The 13437-nt window shown below is 32.5% G+C and overlaps 2 protein-coding genes across 2 annotated transcripts in view; both read left to right on the plus strand.

Annotated features, from left to right (window-relative positions):
* Positions 1-13437, plus strand: part of LOC145247498 (corticotropin-releasing factor receptor 2-like) — a 907054-nt gene that overhangs the window by 35180 nt on the left and 858437 nt on the right. Inside the window, exon 2 of the mRNA XM_080109310.1 lies at positions 12961-13348. The gene's annotated coding sequence lies outside the window, so the exon portion shown is untranslated. The remainder of the gene's footprint in view (positions 1-12960; positions 13349-13437) is intronic.
* LOC145247499 (uncharacterized) overlaps positions 13092-13437 on the plus strand; it is a 135927-nt gene continuing 135581 nt past the window's right edge. Inside the window, exon 1 of the mRNA XM_080109311.1 lies at positions 13092-13344. Within this exon, the coding sequence (XP_079965437.1) occupies positions 13092-13344 (253 nt within the window). The remainder of the gene's footprint in view (positions 13345-13437) is intronic.

Genomic DNA, 13437 nt, shown 5'->3' on the forward strand with positions numbered 1-13437 from the left:
GATTCTGAAAAGGAAATTTAATAGTGTATATGTTTGCTATCATTTCGTTTGAGCTTATCTACGAAGGTCGTTCCAAAAGTAAAGCTTTATATTTTGTTTAACTAACAAACAAATTAAAGACCTACGAAAATGGGAATGGTACCATTTAAACGAGCGACCTTTTCTTTCCCGGAAGTTTTTTTTTCTAAATAGTCACCACAATTTTCAATGCACGTTTGTTGTGAATTCAATGACATGTCTCTGCTTTCGACGCACGATAATGACAGGAGTTGCTTTCTTAGAGCCTCACACCGTCAATATCTGCAACAGAGGAATAAACCTTCAAGTCATGAATGCATAACTACTGTTCTCATCTTGAGCATAATGTTCACAACATTTCGGTCCATGTAACATCCGACCTTCTTCAGGTGTATCTTGTCAGACTCAGGAATATTTCTATCGAGTTCGACACAATGCACCTTAAGAAGGTCGGAGGTTACATCGACCGAAACGGTGTGAACATCGCATTCAATATGAGAACAGTAGTTTGATGAATTCAAATAATACGAAAAACCAATCTTCACTCAAAAAATTTAAAACGTAATAAATGCATAAGTTCAGTCATCATAACAACGCAATTTGCAATCCTTTTGGTCCATTCGGGTGGGATAAAAATAGGAGGCTTTACTTTTGGATGATGAACAGAGTCAAGGTAGAAAACGTTAAAAGACAATGCAAAGGAAGTAGATTAATTTTTAACCAGCCTCGTAAACCACGATTGTACTCTAGGAGGTGGCATCGGCCAAAACGTTGTAAAATAATAACGAAAATTAAAACACTAGTTTGAATTATGCATATCATAAAAATTGTTAAGCATGTAAACACGTTAGATTTAACAGAGATTTAGAACATTATTTTCTCGTTACCGTCTCATTAATCACTGCACTCTATTTTGTTAATACAATGGAGTACTCCCTTCCTGGAGAGCGTGAGAAGTGATTCATTAAAAAAAAATAAAAAAGAAAGTAGGTGTCAGAAATAAAAAAAGGGGGCATTACAAATAGTTAGAAATAATTCATCAAAGCATAAAAAGGCGATTGATAATGGGATGAGTGGTTTAAGATCGTTAGTCATTTTCCGCTTATCGGTCACTCTCAGAAAAAATACCGGACATAGGATTTCTTATTTTGAAACAATAAATTTAAGCGTCAGAGTTAGTTTACGGACAGTTTTCGGTTTGGGACAGTTGACAAGAGTTGGCGGCTCGAAATTCTCACGAGAGAAATCGAGGTGATTGGAGTTAGAATCGGGCAAGAGGAGACTGACTGACAGAGGATAGTCTATGAACCCACACGATCAAACATCTAGCAACGGACAACTTTTCAGGAGGTTTTCAACATACATCCAGCTGAGTTATACCATAGTGCGATCACAAAGGCAATCATCTGCAAACATTTTCACTCCTGCGTAGTTTTTTTTTCACAAAAAATACCAATCAACACAACAATAAGTCTGGATCCTTTATTTAATCCATAGGTGTAAATTATTGTCATTTCGCAACCTCTAATCGAATAGAAGTATCACTTTTTACTACATGAGATAATAGCTAAGAATATGTAGTGGTAATGCCACAAACAATCTCGTCTCAAAGGAACAAAAGGTGTGCTCTCTCTGTCACCATGGAAACCAGGAACCGAAGAAGACGCATGAGGCGCCGTATGTTTTATAGAGAAGAACGAGATAATCCACGTGAAGTGAGATTTAATCAACATAGGGCCAAACTCGAAAACAAAAGCAGCAGTATTTTTTTTTTATAATTGATCAGTAAACGTCAGTAAAATATGCGCATGCGCAAGAAAAAAAAAACGGTGATCGAGGAAAAAATCCCACTTACAAAGAGTTCCTGTGATTTAAGCTATAATTTTCCGAACCCTACAGAAGAGAAGAAAATACTAATTAATAAGTGGGGGCTGTGGAAATTCCACAGCAGTGTCTTTCAGATGTAATGTAGCGCCACTGGGCATTCTGTGGACGTTCAACGTGAATGTAACCCTTTTGTAAAAATTGTACATATATTTATCTAAGTAATCTAGTTAATGTAGTCTCAAAATATATCTGGTTATTACGATTTATCTCCAATATGAAATGTGAAATATTTCCATTGTATTGATGCCCGGTGAGACGAAAACCTCTCAATATCCTTACACCATCCTTAGACAGAACAGATACTACCCTTGGATCATAGCCAGAAAACCAAGAAGGTACATTTTAGTTTCATATACGGCATAAAAGCGACATCATATTTATTTATTTATTTACTAGCGGGCAGGGGCGCCCAGCTTTGCCTGGGCGTAAAATACGCTTAATTATGTTTTTTGTAATTTGCCTAGATTTCGTATATATTATTATAGAGTCATGATTTCCAAAGTTAAAAAAAAAGTATTTGAGTGCCATTAGCTAGAATCGAAACCGAAACTATAGCATTCTAACCCTAACACGCATATGAACTGACTAAAAATTAAAAATTAAAAATAAACTAAAATGAATGTACAGAATGTTTCATGATTTTTTCAATTTTGACCCATTTTTGACCCCTTAAAAACTATTTTAATCGGCTAGGAACCATTAAAAGAACGGTCCATAAAAATTCAATCATTTGAAGCACCTAACCCCACTCTGCGGCTTTTAGTTTTGGAGGAGATAGAGTTTGAAAATTTGGAGAAGAGATAAACAGCCTTTCATATATTAGATTTATTTTGCTTTACGTCTCCGGTGATCGGGAGAGCCTATTTAATAAAAAGGAAGATAGAAGGTGATAAAATACTACGGTTATTAAATTAACGTATCTATATACTAATTTACTATTCGTAATATTTTATCACCTTCTATCCTCCGTTTTAACAAATAGGATCTCCCGATCGAATAATTTATAACCTGGAAACCGTAACACACGTACGTTAAAGGCACTACGGTATTAATATATGAATTAATAATTCTGTCCAATTATGATTGACGAGATGAGAATGATCTACCTTCATAAATAAAATACATGTTTCAGTTTGAAATTCTGTACAAGTTCGAGTTGAATATACAAAAATGCACCTGAAGAAGGTAGGAGGTTACATTGACTGAAACGTTATAAAATTAAAGAAAACGAAAAGTCCGAATAATCTGAATATAATATAGTTTGAGTAATTTAAATGATATATAATATCAACCCTCATCTAAACCATAATAACAGTTATCTCCTCCCCATCGTTTACCTATCACTACACGAATTCTTAGACGTTCTTACTTTTTCGTTTTCATTAAGACTGACTATAATACCAGTCAACACAACAAGCCCATTCATTTCAATTAGGTCAATGTGAAAATCAAAGCGTTGGCGGTTAAAAGAGAGATGCTTAATTTTAGATGTATTAAAAGTAAGGAAAGTTTTTTTCACTGTATTACTTATTCTACGTCGGAAGAGAGAGAATCTGAAAGATGCTGATTATTAACGCTGTTGGAAATGTTGCCATAAATGGTTATACTAGATGGTACGACGTTTCTGAATTTTTGAGATGAAGATTGGTTATTCGTATTATTTGGATTCATCGGACTACTGTTCTAATCTTGGGTGTGATTTTCGCAACGTTTCGGTCCATGTAACTTCCGACCTTCTTCAGGTGTATCATCAAACTTGGGAATGTTTCTGTCGAACTCGGGAATTTGGGCGGAATTTCGAACAGAACCCTTTGTTTACTTCACGTAAATACTCTAAGTACTCTAACCCCCGCGCCACGGGTCCTTGTATCTACAAGGACCCGTGGCTCAGTGGTTAGTAAAATCAAATGGAAAAAATTTATATTCTCCTGAAGGTTGGAGGCTCAATCCTCAGTGTGGGCGACCGAAAAATACAACTGCAAATAAATTAGGACCTCCATCCAGTCATAGCTAACGGAACAAAAGTATGCTACCCCCGTTGATAAGTGGTGACTTCCTTGTAAAAAACAAAAAAAAAACAAAAAAAAAACACAAACAAACAAACAAACAAACAAACAACAACAACAACAATAATAATAACAATAATAATAATAATAATAATAATAATAATAATAATAGTTTACTTTCCGGCGTTTTCGAGGGTCAAGAATACAACACTTTCCCTTCATTTACAGTAAAAATATCAGACGGTGCTGTTAATACTAACGTATTTCCAATAGAGTTTATCGCTTACTTATTAAATTCTATATATATTATCTTTTTTCTTAGGGATCTTTTATAGGGGGTGCAGTAGTTTGTCTTCTCAGTCCTAAGTCTAAAAAAATCCGATCCTGGATATGACCTTAAACCATATCCGATGTTGAGGCCCAATCTTGCAGCCTTTGGAGAAGTGTGGAGCTACCCTTTAATTGCCATTGCTCCCAGGTCCACTCTGACTCGGAGTGGTAGTACCTGTTAGGGTCCCAACTATGAGTTAAATAGAAACCGACTTAAAAAATATATATATTCTATTAAAAAAACAAACTTTTCTCCAAAATAACTGGATTCGGCATTAAATAACCTTATAAGGGTTGATATGGCGTAAATCAACCAATCAATGAACCCCAAAAATCACTCATTAAAAATCAGGGTGTAGTTTATAACAAACTAATAATATAGTTATTGCGTGCACCAGTTTATTTTTGCTTTTGTTTTTTTTTTTGTTTTTTTTACTTGTGACTGCTGTCAGACGGGTTTGGATTGGTTAATCTACATGAATTGTTATAATTTTGACCAATCACAGCACTTGTTTCAAATTAGTGATAGCGTAAAACTAAAAATTAATTTAAATTAACGCAGACAGTTTAAATTTCTGATTAAAAGTTATTAAAGAAGTATAATTTCGGATCATTACAAACGTAAAATAACGAACTCCAATGGAATTCGGAGGAATCAACATAAATTGAACGTATTATTGGCTTCTAGTGAAATGCGTTTATACGTGTATTGCACCAGGAGTCTTATTTCTGCTCGCCTTTTTCTTTTAAAATTTATTTCCTTTTGAACTTATTATTTTAAACAGCCGTTCATTATTTTCAAATGTTATGTTTTGAATATGCTGCTGGGAATACCTTTGTATTTTCCCCGCTATTCCATTTATCTTTTATCCTCCTTTGTTATTTTATACCTTTTCCTATTATACAGAGCTGCCTTCTTTCATAGCGTCCTGGAGTTGTTTTTCCCTTCACGGTTTTAGATTTTCTGATTAGATTTTTGTTTGTTTGGTATTCTCGTTTTGGCTCTCGTTCAATTATTAAAAATTTATATATATATATATATATATATATATATATATATATATATATATATATATATATATATATATAAACACATTAAAAATTTATATATATATATATATAAACACTTTGAAATGAGTTAAAAACATTTAATCTGAAAAGGAAACACTAGATAAGTGGGTAGTCCTTAATCCGCGGAGTTTCGAAGAAATACTTTCCTTCTCATCAGAGGGTAGGAATTAGCAAAATGCGGGATCGGATTTTGCATGCAAAAGTATTTGATGAAACAACAAGTAAGTCAAAGATCTTACTTGATAACAAAAAAGTGAAGCAGAGGGAATATGGTGAAGAAAAAGGTGATTACAAGTGAATGGATAGTTTGGCGGAAGATAAATAATCCAGTGACGGTAAAATCCAATTTATTTTATTTTATATATATATATATATATATATATATATATATATATATATATACACTAGACCACCCGTTACCCGTTGGGTCAGTATGTTATATTAGCTATGGAATTAATGTATGAGCGTGACACTTGTGACGTAAAGAAAATAGTTTTTTTGTGACATAACTGAAACATTTCTATGAACGTATATTAAAATGAAAAAAGAATATGCACAGATTTCTATGAGTCGTTCTGTTTATAATTGTTTATTTAAAAAAAACTTACAGCCATTGAATTATAAGTGGTTTGCCATACTTATAGGTAAATGTGCACTGAAGAGATACCATAATATTTAAAGTTGAATTTAAATATTGACATATTTTTTAATTTAAACGCGAAAAAAATTGGGACGCTGAAAACGTACACAATAAAACAATACATTTTATTATCGCGTTGATTATCTGTTTATGTATGCTTGCGCAACGAGAAGCCGTAAACCGAATGTTGGGTTACAACACCCGTTACAAGGTCATTTGAGTTTTATAATTATGTATATATATATATATATATATGATAATAAGAACAGAGATATAAAGTATAAATTTACAAAAAGTTTCATTATTCGGCAAAATACTCCAAATCTGGTAGCTAGGTGCTCCTTAATACACGGAGTTTCAAAGAATGCAAAGTCTTCTCATCAGAGGAAAACATATTAGCAAAATAATCCAATACTCACGCTAAATTTTTTTAACCTGTTTATGTATTTGCTGGTTTCTGCATAGAATGAAACTAAAAGTTTTATGATTTGTAGTAAAAAAATTTTTAAAAACATAAGAATATAAATATGGAAAACAACTCACGCGAACGGTTCATACGGAGTTTAACATTAAAATAAAAATAACCAACCGTGATTAAAGGAGTCCAGTATAATGGAGGTTATTATTTGCAGGTAAATGAGCCACAGCAGGTGCTTGCCTCAGTTATTAAAATTGAAAAAAAATTCAAATATATATATATATATGAAATTGGTGTATTTAGGCAGTATTTTTTCATTCTAGCGAACGTTATTAAATGCAACAGAGTCACTTTGCTTTATGATTCCTTTTTTTTTTATTTTTCGATTTTCCGTATAGTCTTTTTTGTATCAAAGTCAAAAATATTAATAAATGTTCCATAATTGTTGCTGTCACGAGCGCTTTCGATTCGTCCTCGAATCATCATCAGGTGTTGAAGTAAAAGTGCGAATGAGCGAAAATGTAAATTAAAAGTGAAAACTAAAATATGCAGTAAATGGCGATAAGTTAAAATATATAAAGTCGATTAAAAATTCTAGTATTAAAAACAGCAGGTTCGTGGACACCGTTAACAAAGTCCGTCCACTATGAACAACGCAAGACGTTTTAGAACGTTACTGCTTTTCTCAAATGCAATATCATTTATAGGTAGTTGAAGGGTTCTAATATATGACACTTCAAGAATTTTTAATTTTTTTATTTGTTTTCATGTTGTATAATTTTTATGTTGTTAACGGGGACCGTTCTAAGATTGGAGGGGGACAGTTATGTTCTTTTATCAAATGTTTATATATAGAACTAGCATTATTTAGATTCATGGTTATTCGCCGGGACGAAGTTGTCGTTGTATGCCCAATGTATGTATTATTTGTGGAGTTACATTCTCCCATAGGGCATTTAAATTTATACACTACATTGGTTTGTTCCAACGTTTTTATAGCCGGTGAGGAGTTGTTTCTAACCACGAGGTTTTGTGTTCTAAACTTCTTGTAGTAGATAATACATTCAATTTTAGAATTACTGTCAAAAGGCGTCAAGTATCTACGTATGATATTTTTAATTGCGTTTTCTTCGATTCTGAAGTTAGGTGCCATTTGATTTTGATAAAATATATTAATGGAGTTTGCATTGCGATGTTGGTTAATATTATTAAGCTTTTCATTCGTTTTATTTGTTCATCAACATGTAATTAGGAAAATGATTATTGATGAGTAATTGTTTAATGTTTTTTTATTTACATTAGTAATGCATTTTTGTGGATGATATCATTTTAGCGCGAGTTAATAAATTCAAATAACACCTAACTTCAGAATCGAAGAAAACGCGATTAAAAATATCATACGTAGATACTTGACGCCTTTTGACAGTAATTCTAAAATTAAATTTATATATATATATATATATATATATGATACAAATGTACAATTCAGTAAAATAAATAAGTCGATTAAAAACAAGATCGTTAAAATACACCCACTGAATTGTACATTTGTTACATGTAACTTCCCCCATTTTTTTTCCTTTTCCTCACCCCGTTTTCCATCTTATTTTAGTCGACTGAATTTCCGCTATGGTTCACTTCTTTACAATTATTCTAAAATTTTACCAATCTAATATATATATATATATATATATATATATATATATATATATATATATATATATATATATATATTTAGAATTACTGTCAAAAGGCGTCAAGTATCTACGTATGATATTTTTAATCGCATTTTCTTCGATTCTGAAGTTAGGTGTCATTTGAATTTATTAACTCACGCTAAAATGATATCATATATATATAAAATGATATCATATATATATATATAAAATTAGTGTTGGGACGATTCCTAATTTTTATACGATTCCGATTCCGATTCCAGGAAAATATTGATTAACGATTCCGATACCAAGTACGATTCCGATTCCGATTCCTAGGGAATTTATTGTTTTGAAATATACCAGGTAGTTTTATACCTATGGTCGGTAGTTCCCAAATATGTTCCCTAACTTTGGAAGAGATATTTTATGTCTACACTGTCGTGTTTTGGATTAAATAAAATTATTATATAGCAAACTAAACGGAAAAATTAGCAAAATTTATTCTAGAGAAAATTTATTTTACTTAATTGGAATACAGAAAAAAAAAACTCAAAGAAAATAGAATTTATCCTTCAGAGAAAAAACAAATAAAATAGAATTTATATAACAGAACAAAAACAAAAAAATTAGAGAATAAATACACACGATTCATTATTTTGGTCTTCATAATTAACAGATTTAATGAATTAAATAAAAAAATATAGCGGAAGAGAAAGAAAATATATACTAATTAAATATAAAAAAGATAAATATTTAATTTAATAATTTATAAATGAACGTGCGTAATGAAAAAAAAACAAAACAATATACCACGTGACATGGCGCCGTAGATACAAAATAACCGGGTTTGTATTACTGTACACATAGATTCGAAAAAGTTGTCAAAAAACAAATATATAACAAACAAATTTTATCAAAGGCAAGATAAGTTACTTTTCTACCAAACTGGATACATTTTTCGGGTTTTTATTCACTGTAACATGTTTATTCAGCTCGAAAAACATGCAGTGTTTACCGATGTATTGGAAAATGCAAAATGGCGCCCGACACTCTCTTTAACATGGTAAGTTCGGGAAAAGGTGTTATAAATAATAAACTAGACAAAATACTATTTAAAAAAACACCGAATATATATCAAAATATGTCACGGTAACATATATTGAGCGAGTTTCTAGCAGTATTTTGTATAGTTTATTATTTATAACATCTTTTCCCAAACTTACCGTGTTAAAGAGAGTGTCGGGCGCCATTTTGTATTTTCCAATACATCGGTAAACACTGTATGCTTTTCGAGCTGAATAAACATGTTACATTGAATAAAAACCCGAAAAATATATCCAGTTAGGTAGAAAAATAACTTATCTTGCCTTTGATAACATTTATTTGTTATATATTTGTCTTTTGACAACTTTTTCGAATCTATGTGTACAGTAATACAAACCCTTTAGACATAAAAATTAACTGATTACAAAACCTTTTAAAAATATATATATTAATTTCTTTTTCGTTCGGCAAAGAACTGCGCAAAACACTTTTAATTTTCAATTTAAAATTCTAGAAAAAAGATTATATTATTCTGCTTTTAATATAATCAAATTCAGGGTTTTATCTTTCTGGAGAAAAAAAAAATAATGGATTTTATTTCAATGAAATTAAAAAAAAAAAAACTTGACTGAATTGAATTAATTACCCTTAAATTAACGAAGGGGTTATTTAATAACTTTAGGTTTGGAAGAGATAGGTATGGGGTCGATTTTTTTGAAACTTCAAAACCGACTACTGTCAAAACTTTGCGAAATAATACAACGTGATCAATTTCATTTTAGAGATATTTCTTTCAAAAGCCTTCTTTTAAAAAAAGAAAAAAAAAGTATATTGTTCTATTAAACCGTTTATTGTTTAAATAATTTGACTTTGCTCGTTTTATTTTAAGAAAATATAAGTTGAAAAAGCATTTTCATTCAGTATTAGAAGATTTGTCAGTAAAAAAAAACAATCGCCAAAAAGATAAGCGTTTTTTTTAATTTTTACTCGCAATGTAGAGCCCTGCATACTTCTTTTCAAGTTAACTCTTTTGTAGTTTTGATTAAAATAGATCTGAATGAATGAACCTTGTAAGGGAGGGGCACTAAGCATTGCCCTGTTAATAATGAATTTCTTTGGTTTCTTTTTATTTCTCTCTTGCGGTTAGAAATATCAGGAATTTTTTTTCTTTTTTTCAACATCAGACTAAAAGAATCGTAATGAAGGAATCGGAAAATTAAGGTATTTTTTAACGATGCGATTCCGATTCCGATACCTCCCAAAATACACGATTCTTACGATTAACGATTCCGATTCCGATTAATCGTCCCACCACTATATAAAATGATATCATATATATATAAAATGATATCATATATATATAAAATGATAGCATTATATATATATATATATATATATATATATAATATATATAATATATATATATAATCTATATATATAATATATATATATATAATCTATATATATAATATATATATATATATATAATCGAGCCAGAGATGTCTCGTGTCGCGGGGTTCGAATCGTTCGACTGGTAGTAATCGTGACATCCTGCACTGAAGAATCCCGAAAGGATGAAACACTAGTGTCTGTAGGTATTTAATTATTATAGTAAAAAATAATTATGACAGCCCCTTTAAGAAATTCGTTTCTTATCGTTGAGCACTTTCAGTTGAATTAAAAGTCGGTCAATTTAGCTCTTATGCGTAGATCATCGTATAACGATTTGATCACTGTCTGCCTGACGTTATGAACATTTAAATTAAAATGTTTAAAATTCAACGGTATTTCACACGGTTAATGGTAGCCGATTTGATGCGGCCTCCGCTAATCGAGCCAGAGATGTCTCGTGTCGCGGGGTTCGAATCGTTCGACTGGTAGTAATCGTGACACCCTGCACTGAAGAATCCCGAAAGGATGAAACACTAGTGTCTAGGTATTTAATTATTCTAGTAAAAAATAAATATATATATATATATATATATATATATATATATATATCCGCTTGATCACTTAAGTTAAGCAACGTTGATCCTTGTCAGTACTAAATGAGTGACCATTTTGGACTTCCAGGTGCTATATGTGTTCTCCGCTTATCTCGGCATTGTTTCCAGTCAATCTTGAACTTCTGATTGCCACTGGACTCAAGCAGTACCGATTCAGGAGATGTGTTGTTGAGATTGCGCAACCCTTGCCTCACAATTACACGCGCAGCTGCCACTACAGGGAGTATCCTTTGTCTTTCGAGATTGAATGGAGGCATCGTATATTTCTGAATTTTTTTTTTTTTTGATAATTAATATTGTTTGTTTTATTTAAATTAGTCTTCTCGTCTTGGATGTTATTCTCACAACGTGTAGGTCGATGTAACTTCCGACCTTCTTCAGGTGTATCTTTTTTGTCAAGCTCGGAAATCTTTCTGTCGAATGCGAGAATCTGCCTGAAATTTCGAACGGAATCCTTTTATTTCATTCAATGGTAGTTGCATGCTCACGTTCCATCAGCATGACTGGGTAGATCTTCGAGTCTGACGATATACGTGGAGAATGCCGGATGTCACATCGGCCTAAACGGTGTGGAAATAATACTAAAGATGAGGACAGCAGTTCGAATAATTTTTCAAAATCCAAGTAACCAATTCTCATCTCAAAAAGTTAAAAACGAAATATTCCCTACTGTTTATGGTTTTCTATCTTATAGTCTATTCTGTTACCTTTAATGAACAAAGAGTGAAAGAGAAATAGAAAGAGAGAGAAAGAGAGAGAGAGAGGTAGGGAGAGAGATGTTGTAAGAGAAATAGAAAGAGAGGGAGAGAGAGAGAGAGAGGGAGAGAAATGTTGTAAGAGAAATAGAAAGAGAGGGAGAGAGAGAGAGAGAGAGAGAGAGAGAGAGGGAGAGAAATGTTGTAAGAGAAATAGAAAGAGAGAGAGAGAGGTGGGTAGGTAGGGAGAGAAAAGTTGTACTATTGTATGCATGCTTATTGTCGTTAATTTTTTTTTAAACAAAACTAGCAGGGAGATCCGACGTTGCCCGGGATTAAATGATGATGAAGAAATGTTTCTTATTCCCATATTTTTATTGTCATCGAAATCGGTGATATTGCTGATTTTTCAATCAAATCGATTTATTGCCTACTCTAGTCGGGGACCCATCGCGGTGCACCGGGAGGAAGCTGCACATGCCTTCTGACAGTGACTTAATCCACAATACATCGTAATCTACATTGCACTGTGGAGAACCTTCTGTTGATTTTTATAAATTTAATTTTTATATATAATGCCTTGAATTAAAGTTTAAGATCCAAAAGTAAACTATTGTGCCTCAATTTTGCTCCAAACAAAAACATTTGTCTCGAAGGCGCCCCTGTCATATAAAAGTTTGCTGTGCAATTTGGATGTAAATAGAAACATTCGTGTCGAACGTGTCCTTATTATATAAACCAACCTACTATTGATTTTATATGTCGGGCATTTCCGTTTGTGTGGTCATAAAACTTATCAGATGCACTTGTGATGTTAGGCTGTGTAAGGTGTTAACTTTGGTCAACATCGTATGTTCCTCCTTTCATCGGAGATTTTCGATTACCGATACTTATCGAGAGACATTCCGATACAAAATATATCTAAGAAAACTGCCAGGAACATGAAGTACCTTCGTGTTCAAATTCATTAAAATCGACCCATCCGTTGTTGAGTCAATAGGGAACTCTCTCTCTCTCTCTCTCTCTCTCTCTCACACACACACACACACACACACACACACACACACACATACACACACGGACATACTCATAAACACAAAGTTCCTTTTATATAATAGTAGAGATGTTTATTCTGTGTATATTCCATGTTCTTTTAACACATTTTTCTTTCTTCCGATTCGTTTTAGGTTGTAAGGAACATATTTAAAACCAAATAAGCTGCGGTCTGCACTGTGGGATATTAAAGAAATAAGAAACGAAAACAGGAAGTCGACGAAAGCAAACAAAACGGAAAGCTGGTGTTTGTTTAAAAAAAAAAATGGCAAACCGGACCGTAAAACAACTTTTCATCTCTTGCATTTTATCGGCACTTTGCGCCCCGGCAATCGATGCCATCTGCTACGGCAATTTCCTCTGCTTCATAAACGAAACATTCTCGCACATGAACGAATTAGATCCTGAGTTTAATAACACGCTCGCTTTTGTATCGATTACGAATCGGACCTGGAATTCCTACGACGAGGCTTGCGACGAGGTGTTACGTATGACTAACATAGCCAACAACGAGCCAGGTAAGTAAGCACAAGCTTTTTTTATTTACTTTTCTGCATTCCCAGTTATAGGTGCCTCAGGCGATTAGTAATAAATTAAGTGCTTTTCGACGA

This window comes from Euprymna scolopes, chromosome 25 (genome assembly GCF_053919585.1).
Source record: "Euprymna scolopes isolate OS-2025 chromosome 25, ASM5391958v1, whole genome shotgun sequence".
In the NCBI taxonomy this organism is placed as follows: domain Eukaryota; kingdom Metazoa; phylum Mollusca; class Cephalopoda; order Sepiida; family Sepiolidae; genus Euprymna; species Euprymna scolopes.